General features: G+C 52.9%; 3 protein-coding genes across 6 annotated transcripts; all 3 read left to right on the plus strand.

The window, feature by feature from the left end:
- The first annotated feature begins 773 nt into the window (after nt 1–773).
- On the plus strand, nt 774–2,958 carry ANKRD65 (ankyrin repeat domain 65). Its single transcript, XM_068986637.1, has 3 exons — nt 774–1,018; nt 1,245–1,779; nt 2,551–2,958. Exons 1-3 carry the CDS (start codon nt 774–776, stop codon nt 2,956–2,958), a joined length of 1,188 nt encoding a protein of 395 aa, XP_068842738.1.
- A 5,287-nt stretch (nt 2,959–8,245) lies between these two features.
- MRPL20 (mitochondrial ribosomal protein L20) lies at nt 8,246–11,153 on the plus strand. Its single transcript, XM_068986440.1, has 4 exons — nt 8,246–8,373; nt 8,459–8,569; nt 9,107–9,184; nt 10,788–11,153. The coding sequence occupies exons 1-4, from the start codon at nt 8,287–8,289 to the stop codon at nt 10,959–10,961; spliced, it is 450 nt and encodes a 149-aa protein (XP_068842541.1). The 5' UTR covers nt 8,246–8,286; the 3' UTR covers nt 10,962–11,153.
- A 2,583-nt stretch (nt 11,154–13,736) lies between these two features.
- Nucleotides 13,737–21,759, plus strand: CCNL2 (cyclin L2). 4 transcript variants are annotated; one of them, XM_068986563.1, is made up of 11 exons: nt 13,737–14,030; nt 14,505–14,579; nt 14,855–14,964; nt 15,736–15,856; nt 16,792–16,856; nt 19,321–19,420; nt 19,602–19,706; nt 19,793–19,934; nt 20,406–20,517; nt 20,598–20,696; nt 20,835–21,759. In XM_068986563.1, exons 1-11 carry the CDS (start codon nt 13,746–13,748, stop codon nt 21,187–21,189), a joined length of 1,569 nt encoding a protein of 522 aa, XP_068842664.1. In that variant the 5' UTR covers nt 13,737–13,745; the 3' UTR covers nt 21,190–21,759. The 4 variants fall into 4 exon arrangements, with proteins under 4 accessions (XP_068842664.1, XP_068842663.1, XP_068842666.1 ...); XM_068986562.1 differs by having other exon boundaries at nt 20,598–20,690; XM_068986564.1 differs by lacking the exons at nt 13,737–14,030; nt 14,505–14,579; nt 14,855–14,964; nt 15,736–15,856; nt 16,792–16,856 and adding an exon at nt 16,948–18,908 and having other exon boundaries at nt 20,598–20,690.
- Nucleotides 21,760–23,502: the final 1,743 nt, after the last annotated feature.

The following is a 23,502-nucleotide window of genomic DNA, read 5'->3' on the forward strand; positions in this document are numbered from 1 at the left end:
CTTTCTGCCTGTGGAGAGGCCACCAGGAGACAGTTTTTAGCTTCCCTGGCTCTAATGAGGGATAGGATAGTCCCCCAGTCCCCAGGATACGGGCACTTCTCAGCAACAGGGTGCCCTTCCCACCCCACCCCGTGTCCTTGTGTCCCATTATCTGGCCCTGCTGCTTTCAGCATCTTCCCAGGTCATCCTGTGCAGACAGGGCACACAAAGCTGACACCCTTGTTTTTCTGGCTTTTGCCAGCTGCTGGCACCTGGTCCACTCGGCCTGGTCTTAGCCAGCAGGGACAGGAGTGGGGCTGGGGGGCAGGGCCAGAGGAAGGGATCCAAGGAAAGGCATGTGGGTGCCTCCTGGGGGGCAAATCGTGGCACATCAAAGGCTATGCTCTGCGAGGAGCTGTAGTCCATGGGCAGGTCCCTGCCTGCCTGGCTTTATCTCCTGGGAGGGAGGACAAGTCAGAGGCCCTGGCAGTTGGCAGGGGCTGAAGGCTGTTGGGACACAGGCTGTGGCAGGCAGGGCCTCCCCCTCAGTTGCTGGGTAAACAGTGTGGAGAGCTGGCCCTTCGCCTGGCCCCGAGGGGCCCCCCCTTCCCTGCCCTGCCCCTCTCTCCCCCGCCCCAACTGCAGTTCGAGCTACCAACCATCCTGGAACAGATGTCCCACCTCAGCTCCTTTGGAAGGAGTTTCATGGAAGGGCCTGTGGCTGGGCCAGGACAGCATACAGAGGACCCCCAGCTGGAGAACTGGACTGGGGCCAGCCTGGGCCTCCAGCAACCATGCCTGATTCATGTTCTTTCCAGATGGACTCTGGGGTCTCAGAGCCTGGGGAGCAGGGCCTGACAGAGGCAGGGCCGGAGCAGGAACTGCGGTGGTTGGATCTGGGCTCCGAGGAGGCTCTGGGAGCTGGGACACAGGGGCCCAGCACCCCACAGGCCTGGGGGCACCTGCTGCAGGCTGTGTGGAAGGGTCACACGGGCCTGGTGACACAGCTGCTGCGGCAAGGGGCCAGTGTGGAGGAGAGGTGAGCCCCAGGGCAGGACCAGGTATCTTCGCAGGTATCTGGTGGGGTGGTGGCTGCTGTCCCTTCAGTGGTAGGGGGAAGCAGCGGTTCCCAGTAGGTAGAGGGGGTCCTTCCTGGGCAAGGGTAGCCAGTTTGAGTTTCTTTCCCCAGCAGGGGACAGGGACCGGGGACAGTGGCCTGGTTCCAGATCCAGCCCTCACCCTCACCCCTCATGCCTGCCCCACAGGGACCCCGCGGGCCGGACTCCGCTCCACCTGGCTGTATTGCGCGGCCACGTGTCGCTGGTGCGTCTCCTGCTGCAGCGCGGGGCTCAGGCTGGAGCCGCAGACCGCGCGGGACGCACACCGCTGCACGAAGCTGCCTGGCACGGGCCGTCGCGGGTGGCAGAGCTGCTGCTGCGGCGCGGGGCGCCGGCGAATGCACGCTGCCTGGCCGGCCTCACACCGCTGCACTGGGCCGCCGCGCTGGGCCGCACGCTGATGGCTGGGCACCTGCTGGCGGCGCCGCAACCAGGCCCGACAGCGGCAGACGCGCGCGGCTGGACGGCGGCGCACTGGGCGGCCGCGGGAGGCCAGCTGGCGGTGCTCGAGCTGCTGGGGGCGAGCGGTGGCGTGCGCCTAGATGGCGTCCTGCTCGTGGCGGCCGAGGCTGGGCACGAAACTGCGCTTCGTCTCCTTCTGGCTCAAGGGGCGCTGGTGGACGCCCGGAACGGTGTGGGGGCCACTGTGCTGGGTGTCGCGTCCAGCCTGGGCCGCCAGCAGGTAATCCTGGTCCAGCCTCCGAGTGATAGAGCGGGTGGCGGAAAGGGGCCAGCTACCAACCCCCGCCGCCCTTGGATATTGGCTCCTGGAAGCCCACGGAGGGAGCAGGGTGGCAGCACCAATATTTATTGTGCAAGGGGCAAGCCTACTTCAGCCAGCAGGGAGGATGGGCGGCAAGCAAGTCAGGACCATTAGGGGGCAGTGGTAGTCTCCAAGTAGAGCCTCTTCAGGTGTCGTGCCTGAGTGCTAAGTTGATTCAATTGTGTCCTACTATTTGTGACCCTATGGACCGTACCTCTCCAGGCTCCTCTATTCGTGGGATTCGCCAGGCAAGAATACTGGAGTGGGTTGCCATGCCCTCCTCCAGGGGATCTTCCTGACCCAGGGATCAAACCCGCATCTCTTATGTCTCCTGCATTGGCATGCAGGTTCTTTACCACAGTGCCACCTGGGAAGCCCACATAGGTGCTATTTGTTGTTGTTCAGTCGCTATGTTGTGTCTGACTCTTTGCAACCCCATGGACTGCAGCACACCAGGCCTCCCTGTTCCTCACTATCTCCTGGAGTTTGCCCAAGTTCATGTCCATTGAGTTGGTGATGCTTTCCAACCATCTCATCCTCTGCTGCCCTCTTCTCCTTTTGCCTTCAATCTTTCCCAGCATCAGGGTGACCAAATAAGGAAGCAGTGTCAAGAAAGGAGAGCCCAAGGGCAGCTGGGTGTTATGTGGTTAACACAGCCAGCAGCCTAGCCCCTGCCCCCTTCTCTTCCAGGACATGGAGGTGCTGCTTGAGTACGGGGCAGACCCAAGCCTCACAGACAGGCATGGCCGCTCTCCACTCCACAGGGCTGCTGCTGGTGGACATCTGCTTGCCGTCCAGCTGCTGGCTGCCTGGGGAGCAGAGGTGGATTCTCGGGACCTGTTGGGCCTCACCCCCCTGCACCACGCTGCCCGGGGAGGCCACATAGAGGTCACTGGCCACCTCCTGGACAGGGGTGCAGAGGTCAATGCCGCTGGCTGGCTCCACAAGACCCCCCTGCATCTCGCCATGGAGCATGGCCATGGCCCCACCGCAGAGCTTTTGCTGAGCCGAGGGGCCAGCCCCACCCTGCGGACACAGTGGGGGGATATGGCCCAGGACCTGTGGCCTGCCCTCTGTGGAGAGCAGGAGGAGTCCTAGGGGCACAGGGCCCTGGGGTGGCAGGGCCAAAGCAAGACGAAAGGCTCTGGGCTTCCATGGCCTTCAGGGTGCACTCAGGCTTCTCTCCACTGGTGCAGGGGAGAAGAGCCCAGAGGTTCCTAGAGGAGACAGAGGCAGTGGCTGGAGCCTGAGCAACAGATGTGTCGCTGGGCCTGGAGCAGCTCCACTGACTCCCAGAGCCACTAACCCCTGCAGCTCAGGCCTTCTCCACTCTCTGCAGTGGAGAGCCTGAGTTGTGACAGAACTGACCGAAACAAGATGATCTCCGCTTTGCCTCTCCACCGTGGGTGTGTCACCCCGGGTGTGCGCTCTGTGCATGCTGACGCTCTTACTGTGTTTCCTTAGATTCAGTGTTTGTCTGTTAGCGCCCGCTCACAAATGATGGGGCCAAATGAACGGCCAGCTGTTCTCCTCTCCCCTGCCACCTGACCCACCCCTGAACTGCTTTCTCTCATGTGCTCAGCTGACGTCCTCCCGCCCAGAATCACCCAGGGCCAGACATGCTTCTGTGCACCAAGGCCCAGTGGATTATCACACAAACCAATCTTGAACTGTTTCCCTGCCCTGCCCTGCCGTTCCTACCAGAACCCCAATAAAGGCCTGAGCCTTCCCAGGGCCCCTGCTTCTGCCTCCCGGTTGACACCAGTGCTCCTGCCCATGTCCCTGTGCAGCGTGGTGTGCCCCCCACCTTTGGTGACATAAGGCATAAGAATCTGTTTTCAATGGCTTTATCCTCTCCCTGTCACTCAGTCATCTCTGCAATACAACAGATATAGAGGGACAGCTGTCTCTGATTGCCCACCACTGTATCCTCAGAGAAAACCAGTGCCCTTATTCTATTTTTCTAGAAGAAAAGCTCTAGAGGACAGATTCTATCTTTCAAAAGTGAGAGTTGTGCCAAAGTAGCGTCTCTGTGTGGCAGCCCTGGGAGCACTTGGATTTTACTCACAAGATAATGTAAACATTTGGAGAGTTTGTGTTCCTGTGACATGGTCTCTTTGGTTCCAGGCCTGCAAGTGCCGAGTGGACCGTATCTAGGAAGGGGGAACCCTGGAGACCAGTGAAATGGTGGCAGCACAGCAGTGGAGGTGGGAGAAGCAGGCAGAATTTGGGTGATTCTGTGGGCACAGCCCTCTGGACTTGCTGATGGTTGAACATGGGGGGCCGGGGAAAGGGAGACATAAAAATGACTCCTAGAGAGGCTGGGCTAGGTGGAGTGGTGGGTGAGATCAGATGCGGGGAAAGGTGGGGCTCGAGTGACGTCTCTGGAGCCATCAAAGTAAGGATGGTTGTGCTTTGTTGGCTGCATAGTGTGGCATGTAGGATCTATAGCATCCTAGTTCCCTGACCAGGGATGGAACCCCTGCCCCCTGCAGTGGAAGCATGGAGTCTTAACCACTGGACCGCCAGAGAAGTCCCAGGCTGGTTTTTAAAGCTGCAGGATGGACCTACAACCAATCTCCAGCGCAGCCTGTGGGCTCAACCTCAGAGTACACCCCTAGACTGACTCTCACCTCTCCCACTGCATCCACCACGTCCAGGACAGCAACAGTCAGCTTTGCCTGCCCCCAACCTAACTGATCTTCTGGTTTAACCTGTGACTCCCGGGGGCTCTTAGAACAATAGCCATAATCCTATGGCATGATCCCCCAGGGGCTCCCTCTCATGGAGTGTAGACCAAACATAGTGTATGGTGTTTGTTGACACCCCAGTGATCTTGGCTGTTGAATGCACTCTTTCCAGTGGGATCCCCTTGTTCTTCCCATCCAGAGCTGGAGTCTGGGTCTCCTCCTTTTGAGCAGACTTTTGTGACGAGTCCAGTGCCCTAGCACTGCCAAAGCGATGCTGTGTGACCTTCCAGGGTGGGCTGAAAAGGTGACCAGGCTGCGTTGTCCTGCCCTGTGGCCACCATACTATGAGGAAGCCCGTGGTACCCAGGACATCAGAGTCCTTCCTCGACCTCCAGGACCCATATATTCTCACCAGCCTCGGTTTCTGGCCTCTGGCAGCTGACTTGCTCACTGGCCCTGGACCTGCACTGGCTCTGCTCCCACCACTCTGGCCTTTTGCTGACCTTGCCCATACTGGGTCTGGCACATGCTGACCCTTTGCCTGGCTGAGTCAACACTTCCTTGTCGCTGGACCACCACCCTCTGGATGCATCCTTCCAACACTATCTAGAGCCCCAAGGGAAGGCTCTTCTTTAAAGAGAATGCCAATAAATATGGAAAGAGTTATCAAGTCAATGATGGACACCCAAGTGAGTGAGTACAAGTGGCCTTAGAGCCTGCTGGCCACAAAGAGGCTGCTCAGACATCCATTCGACACCCCCCCACCCCCTGCCGCACCTTGTGGAGCTTCAAGTCCATGGCAGCATTTCAGCTGAAGGCAGACGTCTCCTAGTGGCCCCAATGCTGGCTGAGCACAGCACAGGTGCCGGGGTCTGGCCATCTCCGCCCAACACAAGGCTTCCCTGCTAGGCAGTCTTTGCTCCAGAGCTGTTGTGCTGGCCGAGATGTTGACCAGTCTGTATTCTCCCTCTCTCACATGCACGATTCAGTACACCTCTGTTCTCCTACCTGGTCTCTGCACATGCTTACAGGAAGACCTGGGATGACTCATGAAGTATTTCCCTACGAACTACGTATTAGTTCAAATGTAAACCTGGCAACCATAACCAAGTGGTCAAAGCTAACATTACCTGTGTTGGGACAGGCTGCCATCGTGGCCCCCTGATACCCCATACCAAGGACACAATATAATTTCTGCAGTATTCTGCCGAAAATGTGTAACCTGATTCTAATCACAAGGAAGCAGCACACAAACTCTGGTTGAAAGGCACTCTGCAAAATAACTAGCCTGTACTCTTCAAGAATGCCAAGGTCATGAAAGACAAAGAAAGGTTGAGGAACTATTCCAGATTAAGACTGAAAATGCAGAGTGTGATCCTGGACAGAGGAAAAAGCGGTAAGAACTTTGCACAGAACTGAGTGTGGACTAGACAGCATTATTGCTTTACTGGTAAATTTCCTGACTTCGATCATTGTGCTGTGATTTGTATGAGACTGTCTTTGTTCTTAGGAAACATATCATGACATATTTACCTGTCTCCAACTTCCTCTTGAAAGGACCAGAAGAAATCCCCAGTAATGTGTTTATAAACAACTATAGAGAGAATGATTAAAAATAGAGCAAATTAAACAATTGGTGCATTTGGGTAATGCATATTGGAGAGTTTTGGGGACTAGTCTTCCAACTTTTGTGTAAGTTAGAACCAGACATGGAATAATGGACTGGTTCCAAATTGGGAAAGGAGTACATGAGGCTGTATAGTGTCACCCTGCTTATTTAACTTTGATGCAGAGCACATCATGTGAAATGCAGGGCTGAATGAAGCACAAGTCAGAATCAAGACTGCCCAGAGAAATATCAATAACCTCAGATATGCAGATGACAACACTGTTATAAAAGAAAGTGAAGAGGAACTAAAGAGCCTCTTGATGAAAGTGAAAGAGGAGAGTGAAAACAACTGGCTTAAAACTTGACATTCAGACAACAAAGATCATGTCATCTGGTCCCATTCAGTTCAGTTTAGTTCAGTTGCTCAGTCGTGTCTGACTCTTTCCGACCCCATGAATTGCAGCACGCCAGGCCTCCCTGTCCATCACCAACTCCCGGAGTTCACTCAAACTCACGTCCATCGAGTCGGTGATGCCATCCAGCCATCTCATCCTCTGTTGTCCCCTTCTCCTCCTGCCCCCACTCCCTCCCAGCATCAGAGTCTTTTCCAATGAGTCAACTCTTCACATGAGGTGGCCAAAGTACTGGAGTTTCAGCTTTAGCATCATTCCTTCCAAAGAACACCCAGTACTGATCTCCTTTAGAATGGACTGGTTGGATCTCCTTGCAGTCCAAGGGACTCTCAAGAGTCTTCTGCAACACCACAGTTCAAAAGCATCAATTCTTCAGCACTCAGCTTTCTTCACAGTCCAACTCTCACATCCATATATGACCACTGGAAAAACCATAGCCTTGACCCCATTACTTCATGGCAAATAGATGGGGAAAAATGGAAACTGTGACATAGTTCATTTTCTTGGGTTCCAAAATCACTGCAGATGGTGACAGCAGCCATGAAATTAAAAGACATTTGCACCTTGGAAGAAAAGCTATGACCAACCTAGACAGCACATTAAAAGGCAGAGACATTATTTTGCTGACAAAGGTCTATCTAGTTAAAGATATGGTTTTTCCAGTAATCATGTATGGATGTGAGAGTTGGACCGTAAAGAAAGTTGAGCACTGAAGAATTGGTGCTTTTGAACTGTGGCGTTGGAGAAGGCTCCTGAGAGTTCCTTGGACTGCAAGGAGATCCAACCAGTCCATCCTAAAGGAAATCAGTCCTGAATATTCATTGGAAGGGCTGATGATGCTGAAGCTGAAACTCCAATACTTTGGCCACCTGATTGAAGAGCTGACTCATTGGAAAAGACCTTGATTCTGGGAAAGATTGAAGGCAGGAGAAGTGGATGAGAGAAGAAGAGATGGTTGGATGGCATCGCCTACTGGATGGACATGAATTTGAGCAAGCTCCAGGAGTTGGTGATGGACAGGGAAGCCTGGCATGCTGCAGTCCATGGTGTCACAAAGAGTCGGACACAACTGAGCGACTGAACCGAACTGAAAACTACTTTTAAATGAAGAGTTACTAAGAAATTGCACACGCCCACTTTGCCCACTTCATTATTTTCTGTAATAATGGTAATATAGTGGTTGTTGTTCAGTCGCTAAGTCGGGTCCAACTCTGTGACCCTCATGGACTGTAGCCCGCCAGGCTCCTCTGTCCACGGGATTTCCCAGGCAAGAATACTGGTGTGGGTTGCATTTCCTTCTTCAGGGGATCTTTTCTACCCAGGGAACAAACCGACGTCTCCTGCATTGGCCTGTGGTAAACAGTGACAAAATACACACGGGATAAAACCTGTCATTCCAGTCATTTGAAAGTGCGCAGCTCAGTGGCCCAAAGGAGACTCTGCCCCGCTGTGAAAAGCAGCGTTGCTCGGGTCCGCAGAACGAACCATTCTCTGCCACCCTTCTGCGGGAACCCCGCCTAGGCCCCGTCGCGGGAAGGCCCACCGCCCCGCCCCCTAGCCTGAGCATGCGTACAGAGGCGGGTTGTCGCTGCGGGCCCGAAGCGCACGCGCGACGGCCGGAAGTTCCCTTGAGGAGGGCTGAGTTGACCCGGAAGCTTTCGAGGGGTGTGGCGGCCGAGCAACACACGCCTTGGTGAACGGCGGTGCCGGCGTCATGGTCTTCCTCAGTGCGCCGCTCTGGCTGCGGAACCGCATCACCGACCGCTACTGGAGGGTTCAGGAGGTGCTGAAGCACGCGCGGGTGAGTGTGCCCCGCGCTCCGCTCCCCTGGCCGGCCCGGCGTGCGCGGGCCCCGCCGACCGCATCCTCTCTCGTTTCTTAACCAGCACTTCCAGGGGAGGAAGAATCGGTGCTACCGGCTGGCCGTCAGGGCTGTGACGCGAGCGTTCGTGCGATGCACGCGAGCCCGCAGTCTGAAGAAAAGGAACCTGCGGACTGTAAGCGCGGCCCTCTCGGCCTCACCCTGCCCTCCTGAGCCCGCGGCGCCCTGCAGCCGTGGGTGGCCCCGACCCGGCGAACCCTCCCGCCCTCGCAGCTTTTCCCCCTGGAGCGGACGCCACTGTCCACGTAACCCCGGCCCTTCGCGGGCCCCCCGCTTTCTCCCCTCCAGGCTGCTCACCTCCCTGAAGCTTCCACCCTGGAGCGCTCCGTCCCTGCCTGGTAGCACCCGTCTCAGTGGCTGTCCTAATTCCCACACATGGATTCTTTCTACACCCGGAGTGGTGTCTGCCCCAGCATCTCTCGCTGATTTTTGTATTCCAGCTCGACTGTGCGAGATGTGAGCTTTACACCTGGCATTTGGACGAAGGGTACCAGGCTTTGCTCACTGTTGTTTGCAGTGCAGCCTGAATAGGCCACTGACTTTTGTATCTGCTTTTACAAAAAATTTTTTTAGTTCAGTCAGAACCTTTGCTGGGAGGTGTGGACGTGACATACAGCTGGTTCTCAAACATTTCGACGTTTTCTCATTTCAGCTCTGGATTAATCGAATTACAGCTGCCTCCCAGGAACATGGTCTGAAATACCCAGCATTCATCCTCAATTTGATTAAGGTATGGTCGAGGATGTGGTCCTACTGAGACATTAAACGTCTTTATAACCCGTCCAGTTTTCATGCTCTAGCAGGCTCCACCGTGAAGTGTTAGCAGCCTAACACTGTTTTCATTCTTTCTTTTTTTTTTCTGGGGGGGGGCGGTGTCTTTATTAATATTAGAGAAATCCAAGATTACAGAGGACTTAAGAGTTGGCATTGGGGCCCACTGCTTTCACTGCTGGGGTGGGGTTCTGGTGGGTTCTGGGGTTCACCTCACTTGCTCTTTCATTGCCCTGCTGGTAGCAGAATTAGTAATAGGGTGTGTGGTACCAAGACACAATCATGCTGTTTCCCCATCAAGAATGAAAAACAGAAAAACTTTGCTTTAACTTTGAAGTTTAATTTCAAATTTTTCATGTTGAATAAATGATAAGGTGGCAGATCAGGTTGAAACATAATTAAATGTAGCAAAACATTTGGAATGTTAGAGTAAGCAAGTGTCAGAGCATCTCACTCACTGGCATCTAGACAGTATGCCATTTCCTCTGCTTTTTTGGCTGCACCCTATGACATATGGAACTTCCCCCCAACCAGGGTTCAATTCCTAACCCTAATCAGGGATGAAACCTGAACCCCCTGCAGTGGAAGTGCAGAGACTTAACCACTGGACCACCAGGAAGTCTGTCCCTACTCCCTCTGCTTTCTTATGAGTTAAATTTTTTCTTAAAAAGCTTGGGAAGTAGGTAAGTTGGTGCTGTGCTTCTTCCTGTGCCAGGTGGGCCTGGCACTTTACAGAGATCCTCAGGGCAAGTTTAGGTGTGACACTTCCATTTTACTCATGGGAAACTGGCTTAGAAAGGAGAGGGATTTTGCATAGGGGTCCTAGGTAGTAGGAGTCACTCCTGCACAGCTGCATTTAATGTCATAAGACCACCCCCTTTTTTTCCCTGCACCTCAGACTCACAGGCACTGTCCATTGGTTTTCTATTCTCTTACTCGACAGATGACTTGGGCTCTCTTACGGGAATTAGGAATGCCCAGTTTTGTTTATTTCTGGCTGTGCTTGGTCTTTGTTGCTGCATGTAGGCCCTCTCTAGTCATGGTGAACAGGGTCTAGTCTCTAGTTGTGGCACGTGGGCTTCTCATTGCAGTGGCTTCTTTTGTAGGGCAGGGGCACTAGGCCAACACAGGCTTAGTTGCTCCACTGCATGTGGGACCTCCCCAGATTAGGGATTGAACCCAGGTCTTTTGCATTGGCAGGCAGATTCTTCACACCACTGAGCCACCTGGGAAGCCCAGAATGCCCAGTTTTGGTCCTTGTTCTTATGTGCCTCACATTCTTTTTCCATGTATCATTTTTCACCATTTATACAATGGGAATTGTGGTTTCCTCTTCCCACCTGTCTCAAAGGGATAACTTAGGCCAGGAATCTGGCATTGGGAGCTGCACCCTTCCCTTCTACTCACGTGTCCTACTTGGACAAGACTCACAATGCCCTCTCCCCCACTGGTGCTCAAGCAGTATGTATTGGTGACTGAAATCACAGGGTGATCAGCTGCATTCAGAGTCATTTTATGTTTCACTGAAATGCTAAAATATTTAACTATGATTTTCTTCCCAGTGCCAGGTGGAGCTCAACAGGAAAGTACTTGCAGATCTAGCCATCTATGAACCAAAGACTTTTAAATCTCTGGCTGCTTTGTCCAAAAGAAGGCGAGAAGAAGGATTTGTTGCTGCCTTGGGGGATGGGAAGGAGCCTGAAGGAATTTTTTCCAGGGTGGCACAGCACCACTGAGGGGGACGCTGTTGGCAAGGGCCCTTTGAGCATCCTCCTGTGATAATACTAAAATAGGGACTACAAGTTATTTGTCAACAGTGTGTAGGTTTGACTTGCATTTGTGTTAATTTACATGTCAGTTACAGGCCGGAGAGAAAAGGACTTGTCTTGCCTCATTGGCACAGGTTCAGAAATCTCACATGGATTGTGTAAATAAAGTTTCTGTGGTGTTTGAGTTAACTTCTTTGGTATCAACAAATGCCTTGGGCGGGCCCTGACTGGGTGTTGATGCTACCAGGACGAGGCTTCCCCTGGGAACCTTAGATTCTCCTGAAGGCTGAGGGTGTGCACCAGGCCTGACCCTGGCCTTGCTAATAGTGCCCTCCCCCACCCCATTTTGGTTTCCAGTAGGGACTCCTGGCTCAACTCTTCAGCCGCTGAGCAGCAGCTGGTTTCCCTCACTGTTGACCAGCAGTGGCAGCAGGCAGGGTGGCTCTCCTGATCCCAGGCTCACCTTAGCCTCCACAGGTGGAGTGACCATCAGATCACCTGGGGAGCTTTAATGTAAGGGTTCTGGTCCCTCACCCAAATACTTAACTTCATTAGTTCCAGAATCAAACCAGAAATCTCTGCTGATGGAGGCTGCTTCACAGGTCAGCCCTGTCCACCTCTGCTAACCACAGCCACGCAGAGGTGTCTCCCCTCCTACTTGGTGACAGGGCCTTCCTCTGGTCTTCTGTGGGAGCCTCATCTGCTGAACCCTCTAGCTCTGGCCTGTCACTGGGTCTCTGGTCAGCCCTACCACTCCCTGACATCTCCTAGTCCCCCAATCTAGGGACACTGTCAGCCCTGGGTGACATACACTGTCTCCCCACCTCAGGCTCACTACCCTCCAGGACTCTGACCTCACCCTCACACCCTCTGCTCTAGGAAAGCTTTTCAGGCCCACTATAGTAGTCACTGTCTGCGGACTCCTACACTTACCTGCCCTCACCCCAAAACTCCCACACTGGGTCCTGAGCAACATCCTTTGCCAGCCAACCCCTGGAAGCCACTGCTTCTTCAGACATACAACCTCCAACTCAATAAGGGGCCAATCAAATCCTGGTCACCCACTGCCTGGCAACCTTCACAGTCTGCCCCCTTCCCTCCATCCTCATGTGGGCAAGTATCTTATGGCTGCAATTACTGCACTGGCTTCCTAAGAGGACGCCTCCTCTGCAGCTGCTGCTAAGTCGCTTCAGTCGTGTCCAACTCTGTGCGACCCCATAGATGGCAGCCCACCAGGCTCCCCCGTCCCTGGGATTCTCCAGGCAAGAACAGTGGAGTGGGTTGCCATTTCCTTCTCCAATGCATGAAAGTGAAAAGTGAAGTGAAGTCGCTCAGTCATGTCCAACCCTCAGCGACCCCATGGACTGCAGCCTTCCAGGCTCCTCTGTCCATGGGATTTTCCAGGCAAGAGTACTGGAGTGGGGTGCCATTGCCTTCTCCGACGCCTCCTCTAGCCCTAGTTATATCCAGTGATGGCCACTAGATTAAGCACTGGAAGGCAGAGAGCTGTGTCCTGTTCTGCCACACTGTAAGCAGTGCCTGACTCCATACCTCGTCAGTAAACGGCTCTTGTTGAAAGACAACAGGGTGGAGGATACAGGGAGCTCTCTGGCGTGGGGACGAAGTTCTGTGTAACAGGCACTGTCATGGAGGAGCTGCCTTTGTCCATCTTGATAAAGGAAAGTGAGAGAGTGGTAGACAACTGTGGGCTGTTCCTGGCACACATACCCGCACCACCACCACCACCACCCACCAGAAGCTGGCAGTCACTAATCCTGAGAGCGCCTGGTGCAACCAATGAGAAACGGAGGGTCAAACCCCTGGACGGCTCCCCGCTGTTGGTAAGACAAAAGTGCAAGCCCTTTCCGTGCTGCCTGCATCCTCCCACTCCCGCATCGCAGCCTAGCTCTTCTGCCAACCTCGGGGTAACTCATGCTTCATGCCTCTTTGCAGTTGCTGTGCTTTGTAGGAACATCGAATTAAACGTTTCCAGCTACCATCTCTCTTCTCTCTAGACTCAATTCTGAAGGCGAGATCTTCGGGAGTCTGGCGTTAATACCTGTACAAATCTTCGACTCAGTAAACACCGTGTCGGAGGCCACAAATTAACTAGGGAAACAGCATCTCGTTGCTGCTGGGCGCGGGCTGGGAAAACTTACCACGCGTGCGCCCATCCTTTAAGGTCGGAGGCCTCGGAGACGTCCGACAGCTCCACTCAAGCCCTGGACCACCCGCCCGAAAGACGAAGGAGAGCTGCCTGCCGCCCCCGCCCCGCGGGCCTTCGCGGCAAGGGGCGTCTCGCCTGGCTCCGCTTACCAGGGGCTGCCTACGGGCCCCTTCGGCCTCCCTCGGCATCCGCTTGACCCCTAAGAAGCCCGGGGCTGCCGTGGGAACTTTGCGAGCTCCCGAGTCTCTGCGCGGATCCTACGGGTACGCCCGAACGGTTACACCCGGAAAGTGGCCAGGAGCCGGCCCCTACGACTACTACTTCCGGGTCGGGATCGAGACGACAGTCTCGCCAGGGCGCCGCAGGGCCTACTGGGTAATGAGCCCGTTTCCCCACCCGCGCCGAGTTGCGGCGTCAGTCGCGCCGCTGACGGACAGGCAGCAGAGCCAATCGGAGCAAGGGAACCCCGAGCCGTGCGCCAGTCGAACCAATGGCACGTGGCGGGGCGGGGCGGTCGCGGTCGTAGAGCGTCGCGAGGAGCCGCCCTGCCGGGAAGGAGCCAGAGAGGGAGTCGGCGGCACAAAATGGCGGCGGCGGCCGGGGCCGGGGCTCAAGGGTCGACGGCCCCCGCGGTAGCGGCTGGCACCCCGGGCTCCGGAGGCACAGCCCCCGCGTCACAGGGGGTGCTGATCGGGGACCGGCTGTACTCCGGGGTGCTCATCACTTTGGAGAACTGCCTTCTGCCCGACGACAAGCTCCGCTTCACGCCGTCCATGTCGAGTGGCCTCGACACCGACACGGAAACCGACCTCCGCGTGGTGGGCTGCGAGCTCATCCAGGCGGCCGGCATCCTGCTCCGCCTGCCGCAGGTGAGGGAGCTGCCGCGAGCCTCGGGCCGAGGTAACCGCCGCGCCCGCTCCGGGAAGGTTGCCAGGCCCTTTGTTGGCGGCGGGGCCGGAATCGGACCCGGAGCTCGCTTCGTGTCCCTGCCCGGGATCCGGGCCCAGCAGTGACCCCCTACCCGGATCCCAACCCCACTCCTTACTGACGTGTGGTACCCTGTTCGGATCACTCTCCTTATTCCCACCGAGAACTTAGCCCCCACCCGGTTCCGTGTCCCCGCCCGGAACCTGGGCCCAGCGCCTACCCAAGGCCGGAGCACCCCTGCTGCAGCCCGCCAGAGGTGATTAAGGAGGCGAGGCAGCGGGATGCGAAGAACCTTTGTGGATGTAGAAAACATTTTAGGTTCTGGTTCTTTATCAGGAGTTTTGCGAAACCCAGTGGTTTAATTTGAGACCCTTGAAGTGGGCAATTGAAAAGGATGGAATCCTTTTCTTGTGCAGGTGGCCATGGCTACCGGGCAGGTGTTGTTCCAGCGGTTCTTCTACACCAAGTCCTTTGTGAAGCATTCCATGGAGGTGAGACTTCCGTCTTTCCTCCTCACAGAAACGTGTTGACAGGAAACCTGGGTTTGTGGTGTTGCGGGTCGCTCAGAGGAAGGAGTACTGGTCTTGGCAATTGTAGTGCTCGCTGTATTGGGGGCGGGGTGTGTTGGGAAGCCCCCTGTGCTGTAGAGGGGTCTCTCCCAAGTGGCCTTTTCTCGGAGCGTATCTCCTCTGCTCTTAACCGCCGTTCTTCAGCTGTTGGAGACTGGTCCTTGGAATGAACCTCTGTCTCGTCGCTTACATTTCAGCACGTGTCAATGGCCTGTGTTCACCTGGCCTCCAAGATAGAAGAGGCTCCAAGGCGGATACGGGACGTCATCAACGTTTTTCATCGCCTTCGACATCTGCGAGAGAAAAAGTGAGTCCATCAGCACTGTCACAGATATCCGCCTCCGTGTTTTCGCAGTTATTCAGTTACACTAGTTTCTGGGACAAAATTTAGGGTGTGAGGTCTTACACTTGTGTCCAGAAGGAGGCCTGGCGGCTGGGAGGTACCCTTCAGATACTGTTAATCATTGAAGGAACCACTGTCAGCAGGAAAGGGGACTGTGGCTATTGTCTGGGTGACATTGGTTTCCTGGTTGCCAACCAGGCTGTTTGGTCAGCCTGGATGCTCTGGAGCTGGTTCTAAACCTCAGCACTGTTTTCATTTTGGGCTGGATGAGTCTTTGTTGTGGGGACTTTCCTGTGTATTGTAGGGTATTTAGAAGCATCCTTGGCTTAGGCTTTCCAATGCTCCAGGTAATGGAGGTCCTTTGTGAAACAGTTTTGGCTGTTTAAGCATCGTGCTTCTGTGGGTTCTTTGGATTTCCATTCATCCACAGTGCATATGCTTATGTCTTGAGCCCAACAAAGGACATGCAGTCCTTGTGCGATGAGATGGTGAGACCCTCCACTCTTCAGTCCATGTTCATCATCTGTAAGGAAAACAGGGAGAGGGTTATTGAGGCGGCATAAGCAGGTTAGCATGGGGTTTGAGGAAGACTTCGTGGTTTTGTTAGTTAAAGGAAGTGAACTTCCTGACTCCATCTGTGTTGTGTGTATGGTAGATTGTCATTGGAGGTAACTGGGATTTGATAGACTCTATTTTGTTTGACTCTTATGCAGATTGTGTGTTTTGTCTTTGTAGAAAACCTGTGCCTCTCCTCTTGGATCAAGATTATGTTAACTTAAAGAATCAAATTATAAAGGCGGAAAGGCGAGTTCTCAAGGAGCTGGGTTTCTGCGTCCACGTGAAGCACCCTCACAAGGTGGGTATGAGGCCCAGTTGCCACGTGAGCCCACTAAAGTGACTGCTGCATTCCCACCCAGATTGGGAACTCCAAAGGATTAAATGTGTCCCTGATTTGGTTTTCCAGTTTATACCTGTACTCTGAAAGATAACTGTTTTGTCATCAGCCTTCTTATATTATGTTAATTTTAATAGTATATTTTTAAGAGGTGGAAGTTATCTCTTTTAAGTTTGAGCTGTCAGAAATAGTGATAAGTTGTAAGAATGAAATCTGTCAGTTTACTGTTTCTTTCTCAACAGCTGATTTTCTAAAGCTGCCTAAGTAATTATTTTCTTTTATGGGGGAATTGGAAGAATTCTGAACTGTTTATTTGGAAGTGAAGGAAGACAGTTTTACAGCGTGTTATCAGTTGAGCATATGATAGCACACATATCTTCCATGTTCCCCTCAAACGCAGAGTGCTGTTTTCCTCTCTCTGTGTCCCCTTTTTATTGGGGGTTTCCTCATAGCTTTTTTCTCACTTGTGTGACTTTCTGGCATTAATTCAGAATCTTGGTAAATTACTCACCATAGATTTAAGACCTTTTTCTTCATTTGCTGAAAGTATTCTCATGCCATGCCTTGTAAATGTTAGCGGCTGGGGTACAGAAACGTTGCGGGCAGGCTACTCTCACTGGTGGAGAATGTGTTGAAGATGGGAATGAGCCTGAGCCCCGGCCGCGAGCAACTCAGTGCAGCTAGGTCCTCCCACGCTTCCCTGGTGCCTGACTCAAAAGCAGGGAGCAGGCACGTCAGCAAAAACTCCCCTCCAGCTGAACTGTGCACCGGGTGTGTGACAGGAGCCAGCCCTGGGATCTAGCACAAGGCTCTTGTTTGCTGCATGGACGCTCTCAAGATCTGAATTCTGGGTTCTCAAGGTTCTCGGTAATAACTGCCTGACCCGTATCTTCCAGATAATCGTTATGTACCTTCAGGTGTTAGAGTGTGAGCGTAACCAACACCTGGTCCAGACTTCATGGTGAGTTGACCTTCATTGTTATATGAGACCAGCCAGGGCAGTGCAGGAGTATGTTGATTTGAGGCACCTGGGCAGTGGGTAGTCGGTCCCATGACTTGGTTGTGGGCTGGAATTGTCCAAGTGCCCAGTGTTCCTGCCATGTAAATTCCAACCAGATTCCCAAAATATCAGGCACTGGTGGAACGGTAAGGTGACCCATCACCCCCTACCCCCCAGGAGAGCAGTCAGCAGGCTTCCTTTTGGGGGCTGTTGACTAGGCACGTCGGGATCTTTCCCACAGCTGGCAGTGTGGACTTAGTGGTTTTATATCTAATGTGAACTTGCTTCTCACTGCCTCAATTAAGCAAATCGTATGGGAGGAAGAGGGAGTGTAGGGCCTTCCTACAATTTGGGGACTAATTTTAACAATATGCTAATATACTAGAAGTGAAGCCTGAAGTAACGGTTCAGTGCTGGGTGCTTTCCCACAGAGTTAGGTCTGTAAGGGTCATGTTTTTGCTGCCTGAATTGTCTGGTGCTGTGCTGTGCTAATGGAGAACCTATTTTGACTTTTCTTTTCTGTACTCTTTCAATCAAAGGGTAGCCTCTGAGGGTAAGTGACTAAGACTTCTCCTCTCCTGTCCAAGCGTTTCGGTGCGGGGACAGCGGCCGTCCTCAGCCAACCCCGTGCAGGCTCTCCACCGAAGGCTGGCTCTAGATGGTGGTATGCGCACGATAGTCTAGTGCTGGCCCACTGCTGCTGTGGTTCTCTGACGGTTGTGCTTCTTGTTAATCCTCTGTCGTGCTTGGTAATTGTATTGATTAGAGTTGATAACTGTCTTTGACTTGAATTTTGTCCATTTGAAACTGCTCTACCTGTGCAATAAAGATGCAGTACCTTTCTCTTAAAAAAGCAAACTAGGGGATGATGTGAAAACTGGCTGGTGGGAGTTGAGACTGTAGTGTGGGTGGTGGTATTTATTTCTGGAAGTCCTGAAGTTGCTCTTTTCAGCAGCTAAGGGTTGACACATTCTTGTAAAAGGTGTGCATCTTTAAATCATTCCATGGACACTGTTTATATTGTAACTTATTTTAAAAATAGTAACTTTAAGTATATGTTTTGAGGACTTTTGTTTTTTTAAGGACATAAAAGTTAATGGTTTAATAATGTTATAACTGAGTACTAAATGTTTTTTTATTAGAACCAAAATAGTTACTGATGGTTGTGTTTATTAAATGTTTGTTTACTTGCAACTCTCGGGACATATGGCCTTGGCTCCATCACACAAGGTTCTTTGGTCCCTTCTGGGTACCTGGAGCGAGATCTTAAGAGCCAGGTGCTCCTAGTGGGCACATGTAGAATTTATCACTGAGAAAGCTCTCCATGGGTTTGTAGGTCACCTTCTCCAGGATTTGGGGCAGAGATAACCAGGGTGGGGGGTGCATCAGTTAGCCTCCAGCATAACTTGGCTGCCCTTGTGGGTGTAGCCTACTATCATTGGGGTATGTTAGAAGCAATGAATGTATGACCTGTTCAGCTGTTCTCTTGTGCAATGAATCTCTGCAGTATTTTCTGTTTTCTTGTGTTTTTGCAATATTGATAAAATTAATGTGAGGTTTGATTTTTGGTCTTTTAAATCTTAGAGAAACGTATCTAAATGAAATTGCTGAAAATGTAGCCAGCATTAGAATTCTAACCTTTTAAGAAATGCAAATGTTTTGTATTTTTATGTCTTCTAATATGATAGCTGTTAAAAATGTACTGATTGTGATGAAACTTCTAGTATTTTGTTGCTTTTATCTGATTTTATGAATGTTCATTTTAAGACTCCTTATTGAAATGGGACAATTTGGAAACGGTTCTTTGATAAGCCTGAGAAGAGGATTTCCCTTTGGGCACTGAGCCCTCTGCATGACGTTCCCATGCACCCAAGGGAGTTTTTTCCCCTTATCAAGTGGACTCCCGTGTGGAAGAAGCCACGCCACGAGCACCTCTTCCCGGAAAAGGAGCGCAAGAGGACGACTTGTCTCAGAAAGGCCCTCGCAGGCTTTGTGCTCAGCCCGTTCATTTGAGTTTGCATGTTTCTCTGCACTATGGATTTTGAGCATTTAAATTTTCTTAATCAAATATGTTGAACTGCCACAGTAGACATCTTTCTGAGGCACTGTGTTTTGCATGAGAGCAGGCCAAAGGTTGAGAGGGAAAAGTAAAGTTAAAGTTGGTTCTCTTTCATAGCAACATGTACTCTCTGACATTCAGCCAGCTTTAAAAGATTTTTTTCAGTAGTTTCCCTATCTTCCTATCCTGTATTCAGAAAAAGCATCTGGGACGTTTCTCCATGAACTTGTGAGAATCACAGGACTGTCTAGCTCTTAAGTCCTGGCCGTAGACTAGTTAGTGGAGTAGTGACTTTACCTCGACAGTGCAGATGGGTGTCATGTGCGTGCCCCAGGGGTTTCAGTTCTTCCTGTGTTTGGTTTTCAGGAACTACATGAACGACAGCCTTCGCACAGATGTTTTTGTGAGGTTCCAGCCTGAGAGCATCGCCTGTGCCTGCATCTATCTGGCTGCCCGGACGCTGGAGGTCAGTGTGGGGCCACCTGGGGAGTCACCAACCCCAGTAAACTATGTACTATGCTTCAGGTTATGTTCACTGGCATCAATAAAAAGCCTACTTGTTGGTGACCATCAGGCTTGTTTTTATTTCCCTGAGAACCTTGTTGGCTATGAAGAATGGTTAATGATGATGGCCTCTGTGTTTACAGATCCCTTTACCCAATCGTCCTCATTGGTTTCTTTTGTTTGGAGCAACTGAAGAAGAAATTCAAGAGATCTGCTTAAAAATCCTGCAGCTGTATACTCGGAAAAAGGTTCTGTGTCTTTTCATGGAACGTGTGCGTGCACCTGTGTTTCACTGGAAGCATCTGGTCTGAATCATGCACTCTGGCTTTTCTAGGTTGATCTGACTCACCTGGAGAGTGAAGTGGAGAAGCGCAGGCACGCCCTCGATGAGGCAAAGGCCCAAGCCAAGGGCCTGCTGCCCAGCAGCACCCAGGTGCTGGACAGTGCATCGCGGTTCTCGCCTGCCCCCAAGCCTGGTAAGCGTGTCCCCTAGGGGCGGCCTTCTCACCCTGAGTTCTCTCGGATCACATTTGCAGTTAGTCTGAGCACTCCTGAGGGCTCCAGAGTCCCCAGCAAACAAGAGGCAATCTTTGAAGTGAGGTGGGGGCTCCTAGGAAGTCCGTTCTTGTGTTTTCATTAGTAAGGGGTATGGATAGGCTCCTGAAATGGCTCTCATTACCCAGCCCACCCAAGTAGTTTGCCCTGATGAAAGTCTCATAAATCTGGAGGAGTAGATCCTGTTGTTAAGCATGATGCCCGCCCCCAGTCCCAGAGGCCTGGCGAGTGAGACAGGTGGTCTTCCTGCATCTGGAGGTCCTGAACTGGGCTGGGAGCCAGAAGTCAAGAGTTGGCAGCAGCAGTCCCTTGGAAGTGGCCTCACCTTGCTCAGCTTTCCCGTTTCTCACCAGAGCAGTTGTTGGGTTGTAACTTCTTGTGATTGATTCTAGTGGAATCCCCCAAAGAAGGCAAGGGAAACAAGCCTTCCCCACTCTCCATGAAGAACACCAAGAGGAAAGTGGAGGGTGTGAAGAAAACCAAGGTGGACAGTCCAGTGAATGGGTGAGTAGCCATGTGCCCAGATGGCACTGGGGTTGGCGAGAGAGACTTGAGGTCTCAACTATTCTCTGCTCTATTCTCAGCTTGCCGAAGGGGCAGGGGAGTCGAAGTCGGAGCGGGAGTCACGAGCAGAGCTACTCAAGGTCCCCGTCACGTTCTGCGTCCCCTAAGAGAAGGTATGTGCTGCTTGGGTGCACGGGGCTGCAGCAGGCACTGGGATGTTTCCTGGGGAAGTGTTGTGGCCTTTCCTTGGGGACAGTTGCTCCTGACCCTGAAGTGGTCAGGATGGGTGGTCACCTGCCTGGTGGTCTCCTTCACAGGAAAAGTGATAGTGGCTCCACATCTGGTGGGTCCAAGTCACAGAGCCGCTCGCGGAGCCGGAGTGACTCCCCACCACGTCAGGCTCATCGGGGTGCCCCCTACAAAGGCTCCAAGGTGCGGAGCTACCGGAGATCCAAGGACTGCAAGTACTCTGCCCAGAAGCCACACAAGTCCCGGAGCCGGAGCTCCTCCCGCTCTCGGAGCCACTCACGGGAGCGGGCGGATACTTCTGGAAAATACAAGAAAAAAAGTCATTACTATAGAGAACAGCGACGAGAGCGTTCTCGGTCTTATGAGCGAACAGGCCATCGCTATGAACGGGACCATCCTGGGCACAGCAGGCACCGGAGGTGAGGGGTGGGGTCCCCGCAGGACTGTGCTTTGGCCCTTGGTGTGGACACCTCAGCTGCTGGCCCTGGGGCGTGACTCTTTCTGGATATAGTTGTTGACTCTGGACCGTGTGATGAATTTGGAGATGGCATGGAGAGGCTGGCGAGGTGCCCTTTCGTCTGGCCCGGGCCCAGCCCCCGGCTCTTGCCCAGCGCCTCAGCAGCAGCCCTGCTAGGTGCAAAGGCAGGGCATGTGTCCCAGCAGCGGGGTTTGGTGCTACAACAGGCTGTCTGTTCACCCCTGAACCCATACTTAATTACGTTAAACCAAGAAAATGACTTTTCGAAATTTTGCCTATATTAGGTTATACTATGTATGTATTTTGCAGTGTTTCACAATGAGAAAATGGCCTTAATAGCCCCTTACTCTGTCCACGTTGTAAATAAACATGTGTTTAATACGAGTTAAAGCTATATATGAAAACTGAGAACTTGAACTGTCAGCTTAAAACTTGTGTAGAGAATTCTGATTTTTAAAATGTGAAGGTATTTAGATCTGTGTTGAAAGTCATATATTTTTATCTGTGTGATGCTGAGTGCAGGCCACCAGCTTCTAGAGAAGTTTCCTATATATGCATTTTACGTTATTAAATAAACAATTCTCTCTACTCAGGACATTTGGAAAGTTAAAGGGCTTGTTGTTATTCTCATTGTTTGCTCCCCTGCACAGCCTGCAACACCGATCTAGCAGTGTGTCTGTGCTCCCCTCTCTGATCTCATTACTGTTTTGGGTTTTGTACTGAATTCTGTGCGTCTGCTTCTCTCTGAGGGCTTGTGAGGCTCTGAGCTGTCTGCTGCCAGCAGGGTAAATGGAGGGTTTGCAAAGGACAAAGAGCATCACCCTGGAGGGGTCCTCTGTGGGAGTGGGTGAGGACAGCTCGGTGGTGCCAATGAGCAGGGTGGGTCAGGGTTGTCTCCAAGTGCTGTGTGCACTCTGTGCAGATCAAAGGCACTCGGGGGGGCGTGTCTATGCCCTGTCTTGGCTCTCTCCAGATCAGCACTTCTTCATGGGTGGAAGGCACACCCTTCCTGGTGCCAGCGGCCTGGAGACAGGTGCCTGAAGTCAGTACAGCCAAGGTATGAAGGCAGCAAGTTCAGCATCCAGGGTCCAGGTGGCTCACTCTTAGAACCAAACCATAAAAGCCCGTGGAGGATGAGAGATAGGCTCCTGGATGTGTGTAGAGACCTTTCAACCTGGGAACCAGAAGCTGCCCCTCAGGTTGAAGGGTACATCCTCTGGAGACCCAGTTATAGAGCTGGGCCCAGATCCTGCAGTTTTGCCCTCCCATTGGCCTGTCCTCCACTCTGCTTAGCCAAGTTGGGGCCTGGGGGTGGCTAGGCCTGGCCATTTCATACTAAGACTCACTGGAAGACCCTCCTACAGGGCAAGCCTCAGAGGAGGACCAAAGAGACTCCCCACATCCTTGTCCCAGCAGGAATTCCTTCAGGTCCATTCTGGGGATCCTGTCCATCCTAGCCAACCTCAGGACAACAGCCTTTCTGTGTTACACGGGTTAAGTGGGCCCTCTGAGCCCCTTACCCTGAGGAACAACACTGGGTCTTAGCTCAACTCCATGCTGCTTCTGGTTTTCAGACAAACTTCTCATGGACACAACATGGGAGCTTGTCTGCTTTAAGGAAGAAATATACACTCTCCACCCATGCAAAAAGCGTCGTATTATCCATCCCACGGTACATGCGTGACGTCCTTCGCTTATCCAGACTGCCAGAGCGGATGCTGCAAGCCAAAGTAGAGGGGTGCCGGGTCCGAGACACCCAAGTCACTCCTGACGGCGCCCCGGCTCTAGCCCAACACCTGGCACCTGTCTACCACCTTCCCCGCCCCGCCCCAAGAGGCGGGTTCGGGGGTGAAGACGACGCCCCTCAAGACGAGTTGCTCCCAGTCCGGCTCCCGCCCCAGCATCTGCAGTAGTTAGGACCACTTCCGTCGCCCCCCGCAAAATCTCAGTCGCCGGGAAAACGCAATTTCCGGCTTCCCAGGACGACTGACCCTTGACTCGGGGAGCGACCAGAGTTCGAGCCACGCAGGCGCACAGGGGACACGCTTGGGATTGTGGTAAGTGTAGTTTTCTAGCCTTCGCGAGGGACAGGCGGAGTCGGCAAGCTGTGGGAGGGGCTGGGCACGGGGAGGGGCGGGGCGGTTCCTCCGGCCGGAAACCGTCGCTTTCTGGGTCCGGCAGGGCCTGCGCCGACTGGGAGTGGGGCGCCGTGGGGCGCTAGGGGGCGCTGGGCGTAGAAACACGCGGGCGGCCGCGCT

This window comes from Capricornis sumatraensis, chromosome 14 (genome assembly GCF_032405125.1).
Source record: "Capricornis sumatraensis isolate serow.1 chromosome 14, serow.2, whole genome shotgun sequence".
Lineage (NCBI taxonomy): Eukaryota > Metazoa > Chordata > Mammalia > Artiodactyla > Bovidae > Capricornis > Capricornis sumatraensis.

Coding starts and splice junctions, on each gene's coding strand:
- ANKRD65 (XM_068986637.1), top strand. CDS start 774: ATGCCTGATTCATGTTCTTTCCAGATGGACTCTGGGGTCTCAGAGCCT. Junction 1,019..1,244: donor GGGGCCAGTGTGGAGGAGAG/GTGAGCCCCAGG, acceptor CCTGCCCCACAG/GGACCCCGCGGGCCGGACTC. Junction 1,780..2,550: donor CCAGCCTGGGCCGCCAGCAG/GTAATCCTGGTC, acceptor CTTCTCTTCCAG/GACATGGAGGTGCTGCTTGA.
- MRPL20 (XM_068986440.1), top strand. CDS start 8,287: ATGGTCTTCCTCAGTGCGCCGCTCTGGCTGCGGAACCGCATCACCGAC. Junction 8,374..8,458: donor AGGTGCTGAAGCACGCGCGG/GTGAGTGTGCCC, acceptor TTTCTTAACCAG/CACTTCCAGGGGAGGAAGAA. Junction 9,185..10,787: donor TCATCCTCAATTTGATTAAG/GTATGGTCGAGG, acceptor TTTTCTTCCCAG/TGCCAGGTGGAGCTCAACAG.
- CCNL2 (XM_068986563.1), top strand. CDS start 13,746: ATGGCGGCGGCGGCCGGGGCCGGGGCTCAAGGGTCGACGGCCCCCGCG. Junction 14,031..14,504: donor TCCTGCTCCGCCTGCCGCAG/GTGAGGGAGCTG, acceptor TTTCTTGTGCAG/GTGGCCATGGCTACCGGGCA. Junction 14,580..14,854: donor TTGTGAAGCATTCCATGGAG/GTGAGACTTCCG, acceptor CTTACATTTCAG/CACGTGTCAATGGCCTGTGT.